The 16,494-nt window shown below is 41.4% G+C and overlaps 1 protein-coding gene across 1 annotated transcript; it reads left to right on the plus strand.

Annotated features, from left to right (window-relative positions):
* Positions 1-14,268: 14,268 nt before the first annotated feature.
* LOC119651931 lies at positions 14,269-14,794 on the plus strand. The gene is made up of 2 exons (XM_038055767.1): positions 14,269-14,386; positions 14,442-14,794. Exons 1-2 carry the CDS (start codon positions 14,381-14,383, stop codon positions 14,742-14,744), a joined length of 309 nt encoding a protein of 102 aa, XP_037911695.1. The 5' UTR covers positions 14,269-14,380; the 3' UTR covers positions 14,745-14,794.
* The last annotated feature ends 1,700 nt before the right edge of the window (positions 14,795-16,494 follow it).

The following is a 16,494-nucleotide window of genomic DNA, read 5'->3' on the forward strand; positions in this document are numbered from 1 at the left end:
TCTGAATGTTGGCCGACTATAAAAGACAATGTACAGCGTCTTGCGGTAATGGAGACGAAAATGTTGCATTGGACTAGTGGCGTGACACGTTTTGACCACATCCGAAATGACGCTATTCACTATCGATATGGGGTTGCACCGATCGTGAAAAAACTACGGGAGAAGTGTCTTCGATGGTATGGTCACCTAATTCGTGCTAACGAGAATTCACTTGCAAAGGTTGGTATGAATATCGAAGTTTATGGTAAACCAGCAAAAGGTCGGCCAAAACAACGGTTGCTTGAAACGCTAGATAGGGATTCAAAAGCCTCGCGATTATATCCAGATTAGGCATTTGATAAAATAAAATGCCGAAACCAATCACGATGAGCCGACCCCACTTGTGAACGGGACAAAGGTTAAAGGAAAAGAAGATGTGAAGAGCGGGGAGTGCAACACAGTTCCGTGTCACATATGTAAAAATTCCATTGCCCTCTATTTTTTAGAAAGCGATTTAAATAAATCATTAGATGAAAAGCACTGTATTGATAATAGTCAACCTCACAGGCTTCACACTCGGAGTTTAATATTATTAGTAAATGTCAAGAACTTAACCTACGACAGTTACAAATAAGTTGGGAAGCCCGAAGCTCGGCGCTTCAGGTATGAAAGGTTTTGTTTGTTTCTTCTGCAAGTATATTTGAGTGCAGAACTATCCCATTTGTACGTAGCCCGTTATGTATATGCATTCAGCATGTCAGACTACTTACTTTAGTGTTATATTGATATTTAGTTGCAGTAAATTTACACGGTAAAGTCAACTTTGAGCTACTGTAACTTTATTAGTAATAGTATTATTTTGATCAGACTTGGTGATAATATGGTTCATATTATATTCTATACTACTATAAATTATTATAACGCTAGGATAAACTTAAGGGGGGTTTTTACTCAATTTCCCCAAAAATGTGGTAATGTACTATTATTAACTTAATTTGAGCAGATATCGACATGGAGAGTATTTTGAGGCCTGGACACCATATAGATTTTTTTCAGATTTTTCGGTTGGGTAGTTTCTGAGAATGGATCCGTTACAGAAATCATCACTTTCCACCCACTCCCCGCTGTTCTAACAAATGTCAAAATTAAGACAGGCGACAAAAAGTACTAATCGAGACCTTTCATTTGATACCCAATATGACTATATTCGGTAAAAAATTTTTAAATCCCCCTTCTCACCAAATTTCCTGGCAATCAGTATAGCCGTTTCTGAGAAAAGTGCATGTGACAGACAGACAGGCAGACAGACAAACACTGAACCGATTTTAATAAGGTTTTGTTTGCAAAACCTAGGGCTATATATTGTATGTATACTATTAGTAAGTTTATTTGAGCAGATATTGGAATGGGACATATTTTGAGGCCTAGATTTCATCTAAGCGCACTTTTCTGATTTTTGTTTAGGATTTTTGAGTTAGATGCTCTCCGAAAATGAGTCCTGTTTCACTTTAAGCGTGTACATTTTGACTCCTTACTCGCACACTTTGCAATTCATGTCAGAACTAATGTCAGTTCTAATCGAGACCTTTCATTTTCACTGGATATATTCGTATAGGATACACGACTATATCTGATGGAAAAAATTTTTAAATCCCCCCTTTGCATGTATGGGGAGCCCCCTTTAAACTCCACCTAAATTTATATCACTCGCTCTATATGTGGGATTTCATAGCTCCCATCTGTCCACCATACTTCGTTCGGATCGGTTCAGCCGTTCAGACAGACGGACAGTGAAGCGATTTTAATAAGTTTTTGTTTTACACAAAACCTTAAAAATACGATTCTGATTTTAATTCAATTCGTCTATGTAATTTTGCTAATAATCTGGTTGGCCTGAAAGATACGTACATACATATTTCAATTGATAATAACCCCAAACTAAACTAACTCTCTTCGGCTATACATTTTTTTTAATAAGTTTAAATTTGTTTTGGTATAGAAAAGTTACTCGTAACCTGTAATGTTAAAATTAACTTGAAAAGTATGAAACTTTGAACGAAGATAAACCGTTTTGAAGGAAATGGTAATAATTAAAGAGTATCACAAAATTCCGTATAAGCTTCAGAGAAGTTGCAAATACTCCCATCGCGATAGCTAACGAGCGCAAACCAAAGGACATCAACAAACGCACAAAAACGTATACCTTCACAACCTATTGATTTAATTGCCACACCGATTGCACTTCCAAAACTACATATTCAAAACTAAATTCTAACTGAAAAATCCGGGAAATAACTTGTCGATTTGCTAACGAGCAAAATGAATATTCACTACACTACAAACCACGTACAACCGCTTAAAATTCACCCTGAGAAAGAGAGAAGAGGCTCATCAGCAATCAATTTCATTGCTCCGGAGCAAGAAGACTGTATACAGGAGGAGCAAATCTAGTGACAAAAGGGCCCTGGATTTCATGTATCTTTGGGCTAGGGACGAGGTAGCTAAGTCACTGCCATTGATAGTAATAGCGCCTGTTTAATGAGGGTCATCATCATCATCATCAAAGGCGCAACAGCCGGTATCCGGTCTAGGCCTGCCTTAATAAGGAACTCCAGACATCCCGGTTGTGCGCCGAGGTCCACCAATTCGATATCCCTAAAAGCTGTCTGGCGTCCTGACCTACGCCATCGCTCCATCTTAGGCAGGATCTGCCTCGTCTTCTTTTTCTACTATAGATATTGCCCTTATAGACTTTTCGGGTGGGATCATCCTCATCCATACGGATTAAGTGATCCGCCCACCGTAACCTATTGAGCCGGATTGTATCCACAACCGGACGGTCATGGTATCGCTCATAGATTTCGTCATTGTGTAGGCTACGGAATCGACATCCTCATGTAGGGGGCCAAAAATTCTTCGGAGGATTCTTCTCTCGAACGCGGCCAAGAGTTCGCAATTTTTCTTGCTAAGAACCCAAGTTTCCGAGGAATACATGAGGACTGGCAAGATCATCTCATCAGTCTTGTGCAGTAAGAGCTTTGACCCTATGGTGAGACGTTTCGAGCGGAACAGTGTTTGTAAGCTGAAATAGGCTCTGTTGGCTGACAACAACCGTGCGCGGATTTCATCATCGTAGCTGTTATCGGTTGTGATTTTCGACCCTATATAGGAGAAATTGTCAACGGTCTCAAAGTTGTATTCTCCTATCCTTATTCTTCTTCGTGTTTGACCAGTGCGGTTTGATGTTGTTGGTTGATTCGTGTTCGGTGCTGACGTTGTCACCATATATTTTGTCTTGCCTTTATTGATGTGCAGCCCAAGATCTCACGCCGATCGCCGCCTGCTCGATATGGATGAAGGCAGTTTGTACGTCTCGGGTGGTTCTTCCCATGATGTCGATATCGATAGGTCGATAGGATCGTACCTCTTGCATTTACCTCAACATCACGGATCACTTTCCCGGGGGCCAGGTTAAAGAGGACGCATGATAGGGCATTCCCTTGTCGTAGACCGTTGTTGATGTCGAATGATCTTGAGAGTGATCCTGCTGCTTTTATCTGGTCTCGCACACTGGTCAGGGTCAGCCTAGTCAGTCTTATCAATTTCGTCGGGATACCGAATTCTCTCGTGGCCGTGTACAATTTTACCCTGGCTATGCTATTCGCATTCATAGTAAACATTTATTTTTAATGGCCTATCTTATTACTAACAACAAACTTTCGAGTAAATCATCACATACCATATCATACGTGTCCCTGGGAGATTCCTGAATTTATTCTATCAGACGGCTCCATTCCAGTAATATTTACTTGCTGGGTGGTAAATCAGAGACTCTCTTTATAATTACAACCCCATTGCCATGGATTTCCCGATTCATAAGATTCGCCGATCAAACCTTGACCCGCAACATTTTCACTGACCAAATGTAGAAAAAATTTGAGAATTAAATTTAAATACGAGTACATTTCTCTTGGTTGATTTGCGGCAATTGTAATCTTTTTTAAGTACGTTAATGGTAACATGACCCTGTAGATAAGAATGGACAAAGCTTTTTCCGCGAAACGCATCAAAAAGAAATCGTTGAATTTTGTTTCGTATCACAATTTTTGCATGGGTATGATGATCGGCATGATAATTGGTATTGTGTATATTTTCAGCTCTTATGAAGCTACACGCACGCAATGTGGTATTTCCTTTATCTGCATTGCCATTCAATAAATCTGTATCAAAATATCTCTCTTCTTTTCATTCTTTTAAGTCTAAGATTGATGCAAAATATAGGGTTCTGTTTATAATAATCTTATCCAAAAAGGTTTCGTCGTTCGGAAGCGTAACTCTATGCTTACAGAGGGGTTTTAAATAAGGGCAGGAATATGTACAATTGTAAAAAGCGGTTCAACATACATAGTTGGGTAGCGGAAGCTGAGTGCTTCGGGAATAAAGGATTTATGTTCACCTTATGCTGAGTGATTAGAGCGCAAGATTGTCGTACGGAAGGTCGCGGTTCAAATCTCATTGGTGGCAGTGGAATTTGTATCGTGATTTGACGTCGGACACCAGTCGACTCAGCTGTGAATGAGTACCTGAGTCAAATCAGGGTAATAATCTCGGGCGAGCGCAATGCTGACGACATTGCCTCCTAGTGTACCGTTACGGTCTTGAATGAAGTGCTCTAACACACTTCAAGGTCCTGATCCAACATGGATTATTGCGCCAACAATTATTATTATTATTATTATTATGCGAGAAACTCTGTATGCACGGTTTTCCATTCGCAAATAGTGAAAAATGCAAAATATTCCTTCATTAATTGCAAAATTCGAGACATACATATTTACATACATATCAAAGACGTAAATATTCTGTTAATCTTAAAAAAACAAACTTTACCCATCCAAATTGATCTAGCGCATCTTCACGCATTTTCAATTTACTCCGTGCACAAAAGCGTACATGCCAAGATGCACGTATTGTGTTATTGTAGTGAATACCACTCGCATGTCTATTCTATAACTTTGTTAGTAATAGTGCGATTTCCACCAAACTTGGAAGGATCTATATTATAGCCTACATTGCTGATTTTGTGATTCTAGGATGAACTTAAAGTGGGTTCTGCAGCTAATTACTGAAAATTGCACTAATATGCTATTATTAACTTTATTTGAAGGGATATGGGTTTGGAAGGCATTTTGGAGCCTAGCTACCATATAATGGCAGCCTTTTGATTTTTTTCAGATTTTTTGGTTGGGCAGTTTCTGAGAATGGCCCCGTTAAATAAATGGTCAATTTCGACCCCCCGAACTCCCCGTCTTGCCAACAAATGTCAAAACTAAGACCAGCTTCGGAAAGTACTAACCGAGATCTTTCATTCACATGACTATATTTCGTAAAAAAAAAATAAAACCCTCCATTTGGCATGTATGGGGAACTCCTCTTAAATTCGACGTAAAAGGATATAACTCACTGTATGCGTGAAAGTTCACAGTTCCCACCTTTCCACCAAACTTGGTGTCAATCGCTGCTTCAGTCTCTGAGAAAAATGCCGTTACCGACAGACAGATTGACAGACTTTAAAGTGATTTTAATAAGGTTTTGTTTTATACAAAACTTTGACTAGCTGGAAGTTAAGAGTTTCAAAATACCTTCGTTCGGCGACGATATAAAATACAAATGTAACTTGAAATTTGCGATCATGATCTGTAGGTCCTTAGGCAATAGTTGGGCTCACTCACTAGACAGCGAATGCTTGCGAATCCAAACTGCTGTGGCGGTTAGCAACCTTACCTTATCTTGTTGAAACATGTACTTGCAAGTACCTATATTTCAAGGATGCCCCGGCGGTTGACCTCTTGATTGATTTTGGCCATCTGATTGATAGATTGTCTTAAAGCTGGTGCAGATTCCGCCCAAACCATGATCGAAGCGTATTTTCACAGTGCTGTGCCTACGGTTGGCAGCCTCTGAGGGCCACACTCTGCTCGTTTGTTGGCTATGGGTTTATTCCACGGAGAACAGCTTCTCAATGAAAAGGATGATTGACTACTCACCTTAGCTTCACAGAGTTCAACTTCCTTGAACCTCTTAATGGCCTCGGATATCGTTTGTTTCGATACACTGACCAAATGAACAATTTCACATTTGGCCTTTCCCTTTCAAAAGATTTCCAATATTGAGCTTTGTCTAACCCTATTCTACTGTAGATTTTTAGAATTGTCGTCGCAACCAGAGCTCTCTAGTAGCCGTCAGTGCCCTTCTCTATTTGGAGAAATAACTTTAGGATAATTTTCAGCAAGAAAGCGGTGCACTTGATCTAGCCAAATGAACGACCTCTCGTCCCATAACAATTCTATTGGCACTCCGCCACAAGTTTACGCCAGCTTCTAAGCAGAGTTTCTTAAAGTATTCCCTCATGCTTTGTGCGTTCTTTCTGATCCTGATCCATTATAATTACCACCGTCAAGGCCAGCACCAAGGAGATGGGTGGCAAGTTAATAAAAAATTAGCTAATTCAATTGACAGTTGACCAGCATTCAGAACCATAGAGGGTGACAGGACAGACGACATTCCTGTATATTACAATTACAAATAACCCCAGTTGTGGAACGCCACTTGATTTTCGACGATGAATGTAGTATAGAATGTAACAAACTGCAAAAACGTTCCTTTCATTGAGAGAACGTATAAATGAACTCTGCTAGCTCAAAAAGGAGCACCTGAATATCCACCAAAATACCGGGGCTATGGCACGGGATGTCAAGGTGCCCTATATCAAGGCAGTAGAAGATAGAAACGCCAAAGCGTCATGTGGTGAAGTCACACCAGAAACGCAGGTAAAGCCTCCTCAGCATAAGGTAGGTGAGAACGCAGAGAAATGGAGTAGGGACAGAAATAGTGAGCCCTTGGAAACCACCAAGCAGCCAATAATAAAAAAAGCCTTTTCGCTGAAGAAAGCTGAACAGGCGAGAATTCCGAGGAAAGTTGATAGTTCTTCGATAAAGGCTTCAACATTGACAAAAAGGGAAGAAACTACAGTTCGTAAGCCCGCGCAATGGGCAAGAAGTAGCGCCAAAAGGAGAATAAGAAATTTCCTCCAGAAATATCTTTTTATCCACGAAAAGGAAATATGTCCCTGGGAAAGTCAATTTCGGTCCGAAATTGACAGACTTGGACGATAGTGTGAGTCACATCAACCGTACGCAGAAAGAGGATCTGATCTGGAGCTAAGCAAATCTTCCGAGGAAACAGGTGCTAGGAGAGTAAACGGAAGTTAAGCTGCAAAGACCCAGAGGAAGTTACATCACGGCAGGATATCCATGTTGCACTAAGGGAACAAATCAACCTTAGATAGGAGAGAGTCCCACACGGGATGAAAAAGGCGTAAGGGGTACACAAACCGGCATTATTAGGTGGAATAAGCGATTAAACTTACTTCCTCTGGCAAATTAAGCATAGGTCGGATCGTGTCCCAACTTAGGGAGCAAACATCTCTCAAGAAATATTTGAGATAACTCGATTTCGGTCACTTGACACTAGCATGCACTAGTGAGCACGATATGTCGGAAAGGTAAAGCAAGTGTGGAGAAGAAAACCATCTTATTTAAGATTGCACTGGAGATCTACAATGCATGTTGTGCAAAAGAAAACAGGACAACCAGCACGCTACAGGTAGTGGGAGGTGTCTGGCATATGCGAGAGAGCTGAACCGTAGGACTAAATGTACGATTGAGAAATAGCTCCGGAGTTGCCCTCACAAATCATTTCAAAATTGAATGTAGACGTAGCGGTAATTTGGAACCTCCCAACATTACAGTAGTGTTACGTGAGTAAAAGACTCATCTAGAAACGCGTCAACGTTGCTATGAGGAAAAGAAACCATACTAGAAACAACGGTATTTCCGCGTGTAAGGCAAAATGTCAACGCGTTCATATCTGCAACTTTTACGGCATTCCTAGGGCAACATTAACGCAATATGAGGAGATGCCTTACAGGTTGGTGTTAGACCCTAGAAACGACATCCCTAAAATTATTGCTGCGATTTCAAATTATATCGTACTAGAAAATGTTGGATGCCTGGCTTCCGAGGCAGAGAATTAGACTCGATCGTCGATCTGACTTACATCAGTACATCATTGGTTTGCCGGGTGAGTGAATACTACATCCGCTGTGACCACCACGAGGAGGCGACAGTCGAATGCGCAAGGAGCTTTCAAGAAAGAGACATTTCTCACGGCTTCAGAAGGATGTCACCATCTGAAGGGAATGGTGCTGGAGAAAGTGAGTCAACTTTGTCAGCAGGTAACTAAGATATACGAATCTACAATGCGACAGCGGCGTTTCTACCACAATAGGCAATCAAATAGAAAGATGAAGAAAGAATACCGCGATCTTCGAAAGAGTCGTAAAAAGACGATATGGGAAATTAAGGGGAATTACTGCAAGTGGTTGTTCCTTGACGCAAAGACGAAGCTGCTTATAAGGTTATAATAGTCAAGTTTCGTGGAGATCTGTGAATGGATTGGAGATTGTATGGCTCCAAAATGGGACGGGATTGTGGGGAAAGCTCTGAAGTTGGTTACTAAAATCAGGCCCACATGGTTCATAAGCCCACTTGCGTTTCCAGCCCAGCGGAGGGGGCAGAGGTTAGTTGTATTACCAAAGTCTGTAAAATGGCCAGACACACCGTCTTTATATGACCCTATCTATGTTTTAGACACTATAGGAAAATGTTCCAGAGGATGATATACACAGTCGAGGAAGCGAGCAGTCTTTCGGAGCTGCAGTATAGTTTTCGGGAGTGTCCCTTTTTTCGATCGATGCAATAGCAACGGTCGCGGATCAACCTAGGGAGACGTTGACCGTTGGTAATTGCTGCGGTATGGAGGATATGGAGGGTATTTCGGAGCCTGGGCACCCTATACTGGCAACCTCTTGATTTTTTGCAGATTTTTGGGCTGGGCAGTTTCTGACAATAGGTCTGTTCCCGCACTCCTCACCTTTCCAATAAATGTCAAAACTAAGAACACCTTCGGAAAATACTAACCGGGACCTTTCATTTGATACCCCACATTACTATATTTAGTGCAAATGGGGACCCTCTCCTCGCCGACGTATAATAATGTCACCCACTGTATCCGTGAGCATTCACAGTTGCTATCTTTCCACTAAATTTGATGTCAATTATCTTTGAGAAAAATGCGTGTAACAGACAGACAGAACTGTGAGGAGTTGCCAGATCTCCTATCAGGCGCGACCCCAGTTGGCGGATAGAGGCATACCTATTGATGAGATATGTAGTCATGCACTTTCTATTTTTACTGTGCATAGGCTAGTGTTTGCTCATCTCTTGTGCATGATGGACGATGCACCGAAGGAATATATTGTGACAGCAGGTATCCTTTAAGGCTCAGTATTGTGGGCCCTACTGTAGAATACAATGTATGTCGGAGTGTTTGGTTTTCGCGGGCCAAAGAAAGCAACGTTGATTGATTTTACAGGCGACCTGGCGCTGGTGATAGTTGCGAAGCACTTCAAGAACATAGAACTTTAAGAAAGTCAAACATTCATGCCATCAAACCTCAGGTACTCATTCACAGCTGGGTCGACTGGTATCCAACGTCAGATCACGATACAAACCCCATTGCCATCAGTGAGATTTGAAGTGCGACCTTCCGTATGACAGCCTTGCGCTCCAATCACTCAGCATTCCGGACAGACAGAATATAATTAATAAATGAGCGTTCTGAGTGGGGGTTTTTTAACGGATATGGTAATTGGGCAGGTAAAATTAATATTTTGGCTTAAAAAAAAACATATTTTCTAAGGCGCCGAGTCTATTGTGCTGCTTCTTAACTCGGACCGAAATCTTGAGTTAGAAGTCAGTCAGAAACCGATTCCCAAGTGAAAAGAGCGCGCCTTCAGAAGAAACCCGACACGCGTCTTCTACCACTTGGCCTTGCAAAGTACAAAAGCACATTGCCGCAAAAGGGAGAAGAGTACTTGCTAGAATTTCACCATCTTACTTCATTTAGCTTATATCATTGGGGAAAGCGAGTATTCTGAGATTCTTGGCTACCGTTGCCGAGGAACGTGCGCAAAATCAAGAAACCATTCACAGTCCGGTTTCGAAAACGAACGGTCTTCGTCATGGGGTCAGCCCCTATCCAAATCATTGTTGACGTTTCGGTAGCAATAAAGTTTTTGTAAATTCACCTCAATCTACCATAGGTTTCTTGTGAATGATTGTATCGGTGTCTTCAATCAAACTTATTTATTGATACCAGTAACAACAGCGGTTTCGGTTTCATCTTCTGTTGCTATTGGGGGATTAAAAGCAATTAAACAAACAAGTCGGGAAACCGGAAGCTGGATGTTTCAACTATGAAAGGTTTTGCGTATTTCTTGTCCCGTTAGTACCTAAGATATAATATACGCATATATTGTGCGAGAATATCCGATCTCGCTAACTTTGTTAGTAATAATGCGATTTCTACCGGTAGGATCATGCTCTCTATTATAGCCTACATTGCAGAATGTATGTATTTCATGATTCTAGGATTGTGGTTTGGGGGGTTTTTCAGTCAATTACTATTATTAATTATATTATGGTATTACTATTATTAACTTTACGATTTTATTTTATTATCTTTCGGAGCCTAGGCACCATATATTGGCAGTCTCCTTATTTTTTTAAAATTTTCAGTTGGGTAGTTTTCTAGAATGGATCCGTGAGAGAAACCATCAATTTGGACCCCCCACGCTCCCCATCTTCCAACAGATGTCAGAACTAAGCCCGGCGTCGGTTGATATACCCCCTTTTTTGTATGTATGGGGACCCCCTCAGATTCGACGTAGAATGATGTAACTCGCTATATGCATGAGCGTTCACGTTTCTCACCTTTCCTCCAAATTTGGTGTCAATCGATATAACCGTTTCCAAGGAAACTGCGTATGACAGACAGACAGACGGGTAGACTGGGTGTGTGGAGTCGTCAGATCTCCCATCAGGCACGTACCTTCGTGTGGACAAGGGAATTCCCGATGGTGTACGAACATGCACTCGTACGCATTTGGAAGTATGCGTGCATGGACATCTTTATGCGCAGATCAGGTAAGTGGGGGGAAAACGCCAGCCGTGGACAAAACAGAAAACCAAAAGTCGTTGGTACGTGAAGACTGGTTGGCAGTAACTGCGTCCCACATCGCTGCAGTATCGCCTTGTAAGCGGACCTCCCACCCGCATGTGTCATTGGAATACGGATGTTCCCCCACACATGGGCGATACGGCGACCCGGGTAGGATTGTAATTTGTCGGTTCAGGTTATCGTTTCCTGCGGGTGTGGGAATCCAACACCCCACTTTGTCACAATCCCGAGACGGGTGAACCGTGGTTTAGTGGAGGTAGCACGCCCTAAACTAGCAAACTAGGGGAAACAGCTGAGTTGGTCTAGCTCACTAACTGTTACTGAAAGCCTACGGAACTTTCGGCGGCAGTCTACTGTTGGTAGATGGGCAGTTCGAAGAGGGGAAAGGACAACTGGATTAATAGGACCTCCTATGGAGCATAAGGGTAGCGGGAAGCGAAAAGCTGGCGACTGCTACGGCTGTGGTCTGTGAACGCGAGACTGTGCCTGAATTCGGGGCAAATACCCGAACAAAAATATGGATGAAGGAAATAAAATACCATTAATATTGAAGAACAAAGAGGATATATGTCATTCTTGTGGATTATGGGACTATCGCAGTAGATACTGCAACAAGTGGTAGGGAGGAAGTAACGAACTTGGATCCCTTTAAGCGAAGTAGTACAATGCTACGCTCTCCAACCAGGTCCGTGAAGACGGATGGACGACCAGGTATTGAGAGTGGCAAAGGATGTACCGGGCCCAACAAGGAAGAAGCTGTGCATCCCAACAACCAGAAAATTGATGCAGATTGATGAGAATTGATGCAAAGATACTCAGGGTGGAAAACTGCCTGAAGAAGATGGGTAATACCCTAAATATGTTCTACGAATTCGTCGGACCGAAGCATAACGTTCATCGCTATATTAAGGTTGTTCGAAACCTTAAAGACACCTGCGAAAAGGCCATGTGTGAGTTGGGCTCGACGACCAATGTACGGCGAATACAGGACAGTTACGAGCTTCTACGGTGACTCTATTACAGCAGGTACCTATTAGTACTAAAAAGATGGAACGAGCCACTCAAACAGATCGAAAGTGGAAAGTTGTAGAGGGTGTAACGAGGAGCAACACCAAAGAAAAGTGCAACGTTTGGGAGCAAATGTTTGGACAACTGTGAAGCCAAGGCAGCAGTTAAAAGAAGGAAGCCAAGGAAGCAGGTGATAGAAAGAAAGACACGTTGGGATGCAATTGACATTAAAAGCAGAGGTCACCTCTCTTACGCTGAGATTTTGCAAAAAGTAAAGGGAGATCCAATGCTAAGCGGACTGGCAGACAACATCAGAAGAACACAGATGGGAGAACTACTCCTGACGCTTCAGGAGACGCAGGACGAAAGGACGCTTCACTACCAGAACTTGGTTGGCAGATACTTAGGTGAGGAAATTACGGTGAGGCAGTTAACCCACGAGATAATTGTGGATTACAGCGATCTTGACGAGATCACAACGAAGGAGGATTTTTGGAGAGAATTGGTGGGGCAATTTCAAATTCCAGACGGTAAAGTCAACGCAATAAAGAATTTGCGGAAAGCCTACGGTTGCACACAAACGGCAATCATCAGCTTGGGCAAATAAGTTACTGGAACCTGGCAAAGCCAAGTTCGGATGGGTTATCTGTAGGATTCGTAAGAAAATATCTTCTGCTGTGTGTCTTGAATATCTGGAGTATGGTCACATAGCAGATCTTGCACAAGCAAGCACGATACGTCTGACCTGTGCAGGCGGTGTGGTGGTAATCTAATCAATAATTAATTCAAAACTAAGGCAAAAATATCTTTAAAGTAAACTGAAAAAAAAACTAATTTAGACTTAAAGACTTATTATAAAATTACTAAATTTGCTCTTAAGGCTTATAAAACAACAGACAATTTAAATTAGAAAGAAAAAGATAATTTCTTTCATTTTCAGAACTCAACCAATACGGGATGATGATAGTCCCCTATCTCCGATAGATTTTGTTGACGCGAGTGAGCAGAAGGCTTTTCACTTTTTTCAGTCGTTTTATGGCAGTAGTTTCACATCCTTCCATATTATTGCGGGGTTGATTCTTAGGGATGACTTCTTGAATTGAATCCAGAGTCAACTTCTCCAGCTTGAGAAGGTACTGAAGTATTTCCTCGTTGCTCGCGTTCCTGTCACTTGTCGCAATTATACTATCATTTTCCCCATGAAAAGGTGGGTCCTCTCGATATCCCCGAATAAACCTCTCTTGAAAATTCTTCCAAACTGTTTGTTTAAAGCTTAGCCTGTGGACATCGCTATTCATCGGCAGAAGGCGAACTCTTCGTCCATCAAACAGTAACTCAATAAGAATAGCGTTATGGTCGTTACCGTAAGGGTGGAACGCTTAGGAGGAGTAAGTCGGTAGGGTTTTAACCCGCCCCACGATGTAACGTCTCTAGATAGTTCCATGGGGCATAGCGAGTGAGGAGAAATGGTTTTAGTTGGTCAAAGTCCCACACTGTGGTTTTTGATGCTTTCCAACTCTATAAAAAAAACAGACGGACAGACAGGCAGTAAACCGATTTTAATACGGTTTTGTATTACACAAAACCTTAAAAAAGTTAAATTCCAATATTTTTTCGCTAATCTGCTGTAAGTTGGGACAAATATCAACACCATTCAGCAATAACACATTCAATTGTGGGAAGATTTCTCCGTTCAAAGCTCGTATATGGAACTTTATGTAGAAGATTTCATTCTCCGATTTTAAAAAAAGGTAATGTACGGATTGCTTTGATTATGAACGATACCATTTTTCTCATTCAGAAAACATATAGAAATTATTGATGCAGCTGCGTAACTTAATTTCTTATGAGGGCTATTGATTTTTCATAGATGTGGAAAATATTTCCCTTCCGGCTACCTCCTTATCATCCTAAACTATCAAGTGATATAACATTTTATTTATTACTCGTAGTATAAACGTAGAAACTAGTCCATCTTATTTTTTTGTTATTTCTCCACAAATTTGATGCAATTACAATCATAAGTGTAAAGTCGAACTTCTTTCGATGCCGTTTAGTAATTACTATATGACTAAAAATAAAATATGCCCACTGGGGACTCGTAATTAATTGGTGATATTTTTTAGTTGCGATATTAAATGCTATCTTTCATGCGCTTACAATATTGTATATAAGAATCGACAACTAAGTACAACCTATGTAGAAATCTCCAGTTCTTTTGTGAAGATATATCAAAAGAAAACTTCTCATCATGAAGGTAAGCAATTTGAATGCAACTTAAAACTAAGTAATTAACTACATTCAATTTATAGATTTTTATGATATGCTTTGCCATCTTGGGATGCCTCCTCGTAGCAACGACTAGCTCATCCATAAGTTTGCGTTCAGCGCCTGTTGTTAGTTCAACTCTTGTCAGGAATGATCATATTGGGGGTGGTAGTATTGTCGTCGAGCGTCCATATGAAGTAGCCCCACCACTAATCGACAACCGTTTCCGACCAATACCACTTGTTTATAGTGGAATATTGCCTTTCAATTATCCAAATTATCCTTATGCGTCATTATACCCTTATAGCCTTTACTACACTCAACATAGTTTGACCGCTTTAAAATAGTTGCAAACACATTACTGGCAATTAATTTGAATGAAAATAAATACTAGATATTACGCATCATTTAGCAAGTATTGACCTTTATTTTTGAATATCCTATAACCCACAAATCATGCATCCCTCTTATCGCTGCTTAAGTCGGGTAGGTATATGTTTGCCATTTACCACTTGGTGGGGAATAGCGCATCAACCACACCTACAGGCCGTCGTTCGCGATTACCTGAAATGTGGCTTCAGCTTCCCCCACGATTGCCTGAGACGCTTCCACTCTTCCTCTACTATTGTTTTGTGCCAAGTCGAGGAGAGGAGCCATATAAATACCAGTATATTCAAAACTATGACACCTTGAAGAAGATTAATTGATCCGAACTATCCCTATCACTATCATAAAGGTTTGTATAAATAATATGAGGTTAGTCTAAGGTAACTCTTGAAAAATCGGCTTGCAGCTAAGCTCCATAAAACAAAGTTAACAATACTAATGTAATGATATTATCGTGATTTGCGTAAGTTTACGTAAATATCCCTGCTAATTAGCTCGAAGTTTGGTTACCGCTTTTCAGAAAATTGGTAAGTATCGAGGCGTTTGAACAAGGTCATGCGGATGTCGTTTAAAAATGTTGGAAATATTATATGTGGATTTGTTCGAAGCATGTGACGTCCTTCGAAGTATAGTGTATTCCGTTGATTGTAATGTCACAATTTTCGAAGTAGGTGAGGGTGGTTCCTTGGACCTTAGTTTCAACGGGATGGCAAGTAGTGTTAATGATGGTTTCGGTGAGATTTTCTCATGGAACGTGCACTCCCTGTCCCAATATAAGCCTGATGTAACAGCATTGCAAGAGATGCGATGGACAGGGACCGGTTTCCTGGAGAAGAGCCCCTACACCATATGTTATAGTGGCTATCCAGTAAACCATGTGCTCGGAGTAGGTTTCTTAGTCAGCCAAAAAATAAAACCTGCTGTTATCGGTTTTGAAAATAGAAGTGAAAAGCTATGCACTCTGCGTTTGCGTGGCAAGTTGAGAAATATAAGCCTCATAAACGTTCACATCCCTACAGGGGAGACTGCAAAGTCGGAGAGGGCTACCTTCTACGAGGCAGTTGAGCGGACCCTCGAAGCTTGTCCCAAGTATGATATCAAAATCATACTTGGGGATTTCAACAGTCAAGTAGGGACGGAGCCCGTATTCAGGCGATACGTCGGCTCCCATAGCTTATACAATACAAATGATAATGGACTACGGATTATCCAATTAGCAGTGTCACACGTAATGGTTGTTGGAAGTACCTGGTTTGCGCGGAAAGCGGTTCACAAATATACGTGGGCCTTTCCAGATGGGACCACTTTCAACCAGCCTTGATGAATGTCAGAACATATAGGAGTACCAATATAGATTCGGATCACTACTTCATTCGCATAGTGCTCCTGGCTCGAATTACAACACCACCTACAATCCCCTCTGACAATCAGGTGAGAGTAAATACTGAAGCGATTTACAACACAGTCCTCTGCAACACCTATCAGAGGGAAATGGATCCCGCAATAACGGCAGTCAGTAGAGATCCTGGAGATGAAGCATCAACAAATGATTTTCACAACCAGTTGAAGAACGTTATCATTGATACGGCCACAAACATATTTGGCCCCAGCCGCAAGAAAAATCGAAACAGCTGGTTTGATGATGAAAGTAAGCTAGCTACGGAACGGAAGAATGCCGCATACCGAGAAATATTGCATTCTGAAAGAACA

This window comes from Hermetia illucens, chromosome 3, assembly GCF_905115235.1.
Source record: "Hermetia illucens chromosome 3, iHerIll2.2.curated.20191125, whole genome shotgun sequence".
Lineage (NCBI taxonomy): Eukaryota > Metazoa > Arthropoda > Insecta > Diptera > Stratiomyidae > Hermetia > Hermetia illucens.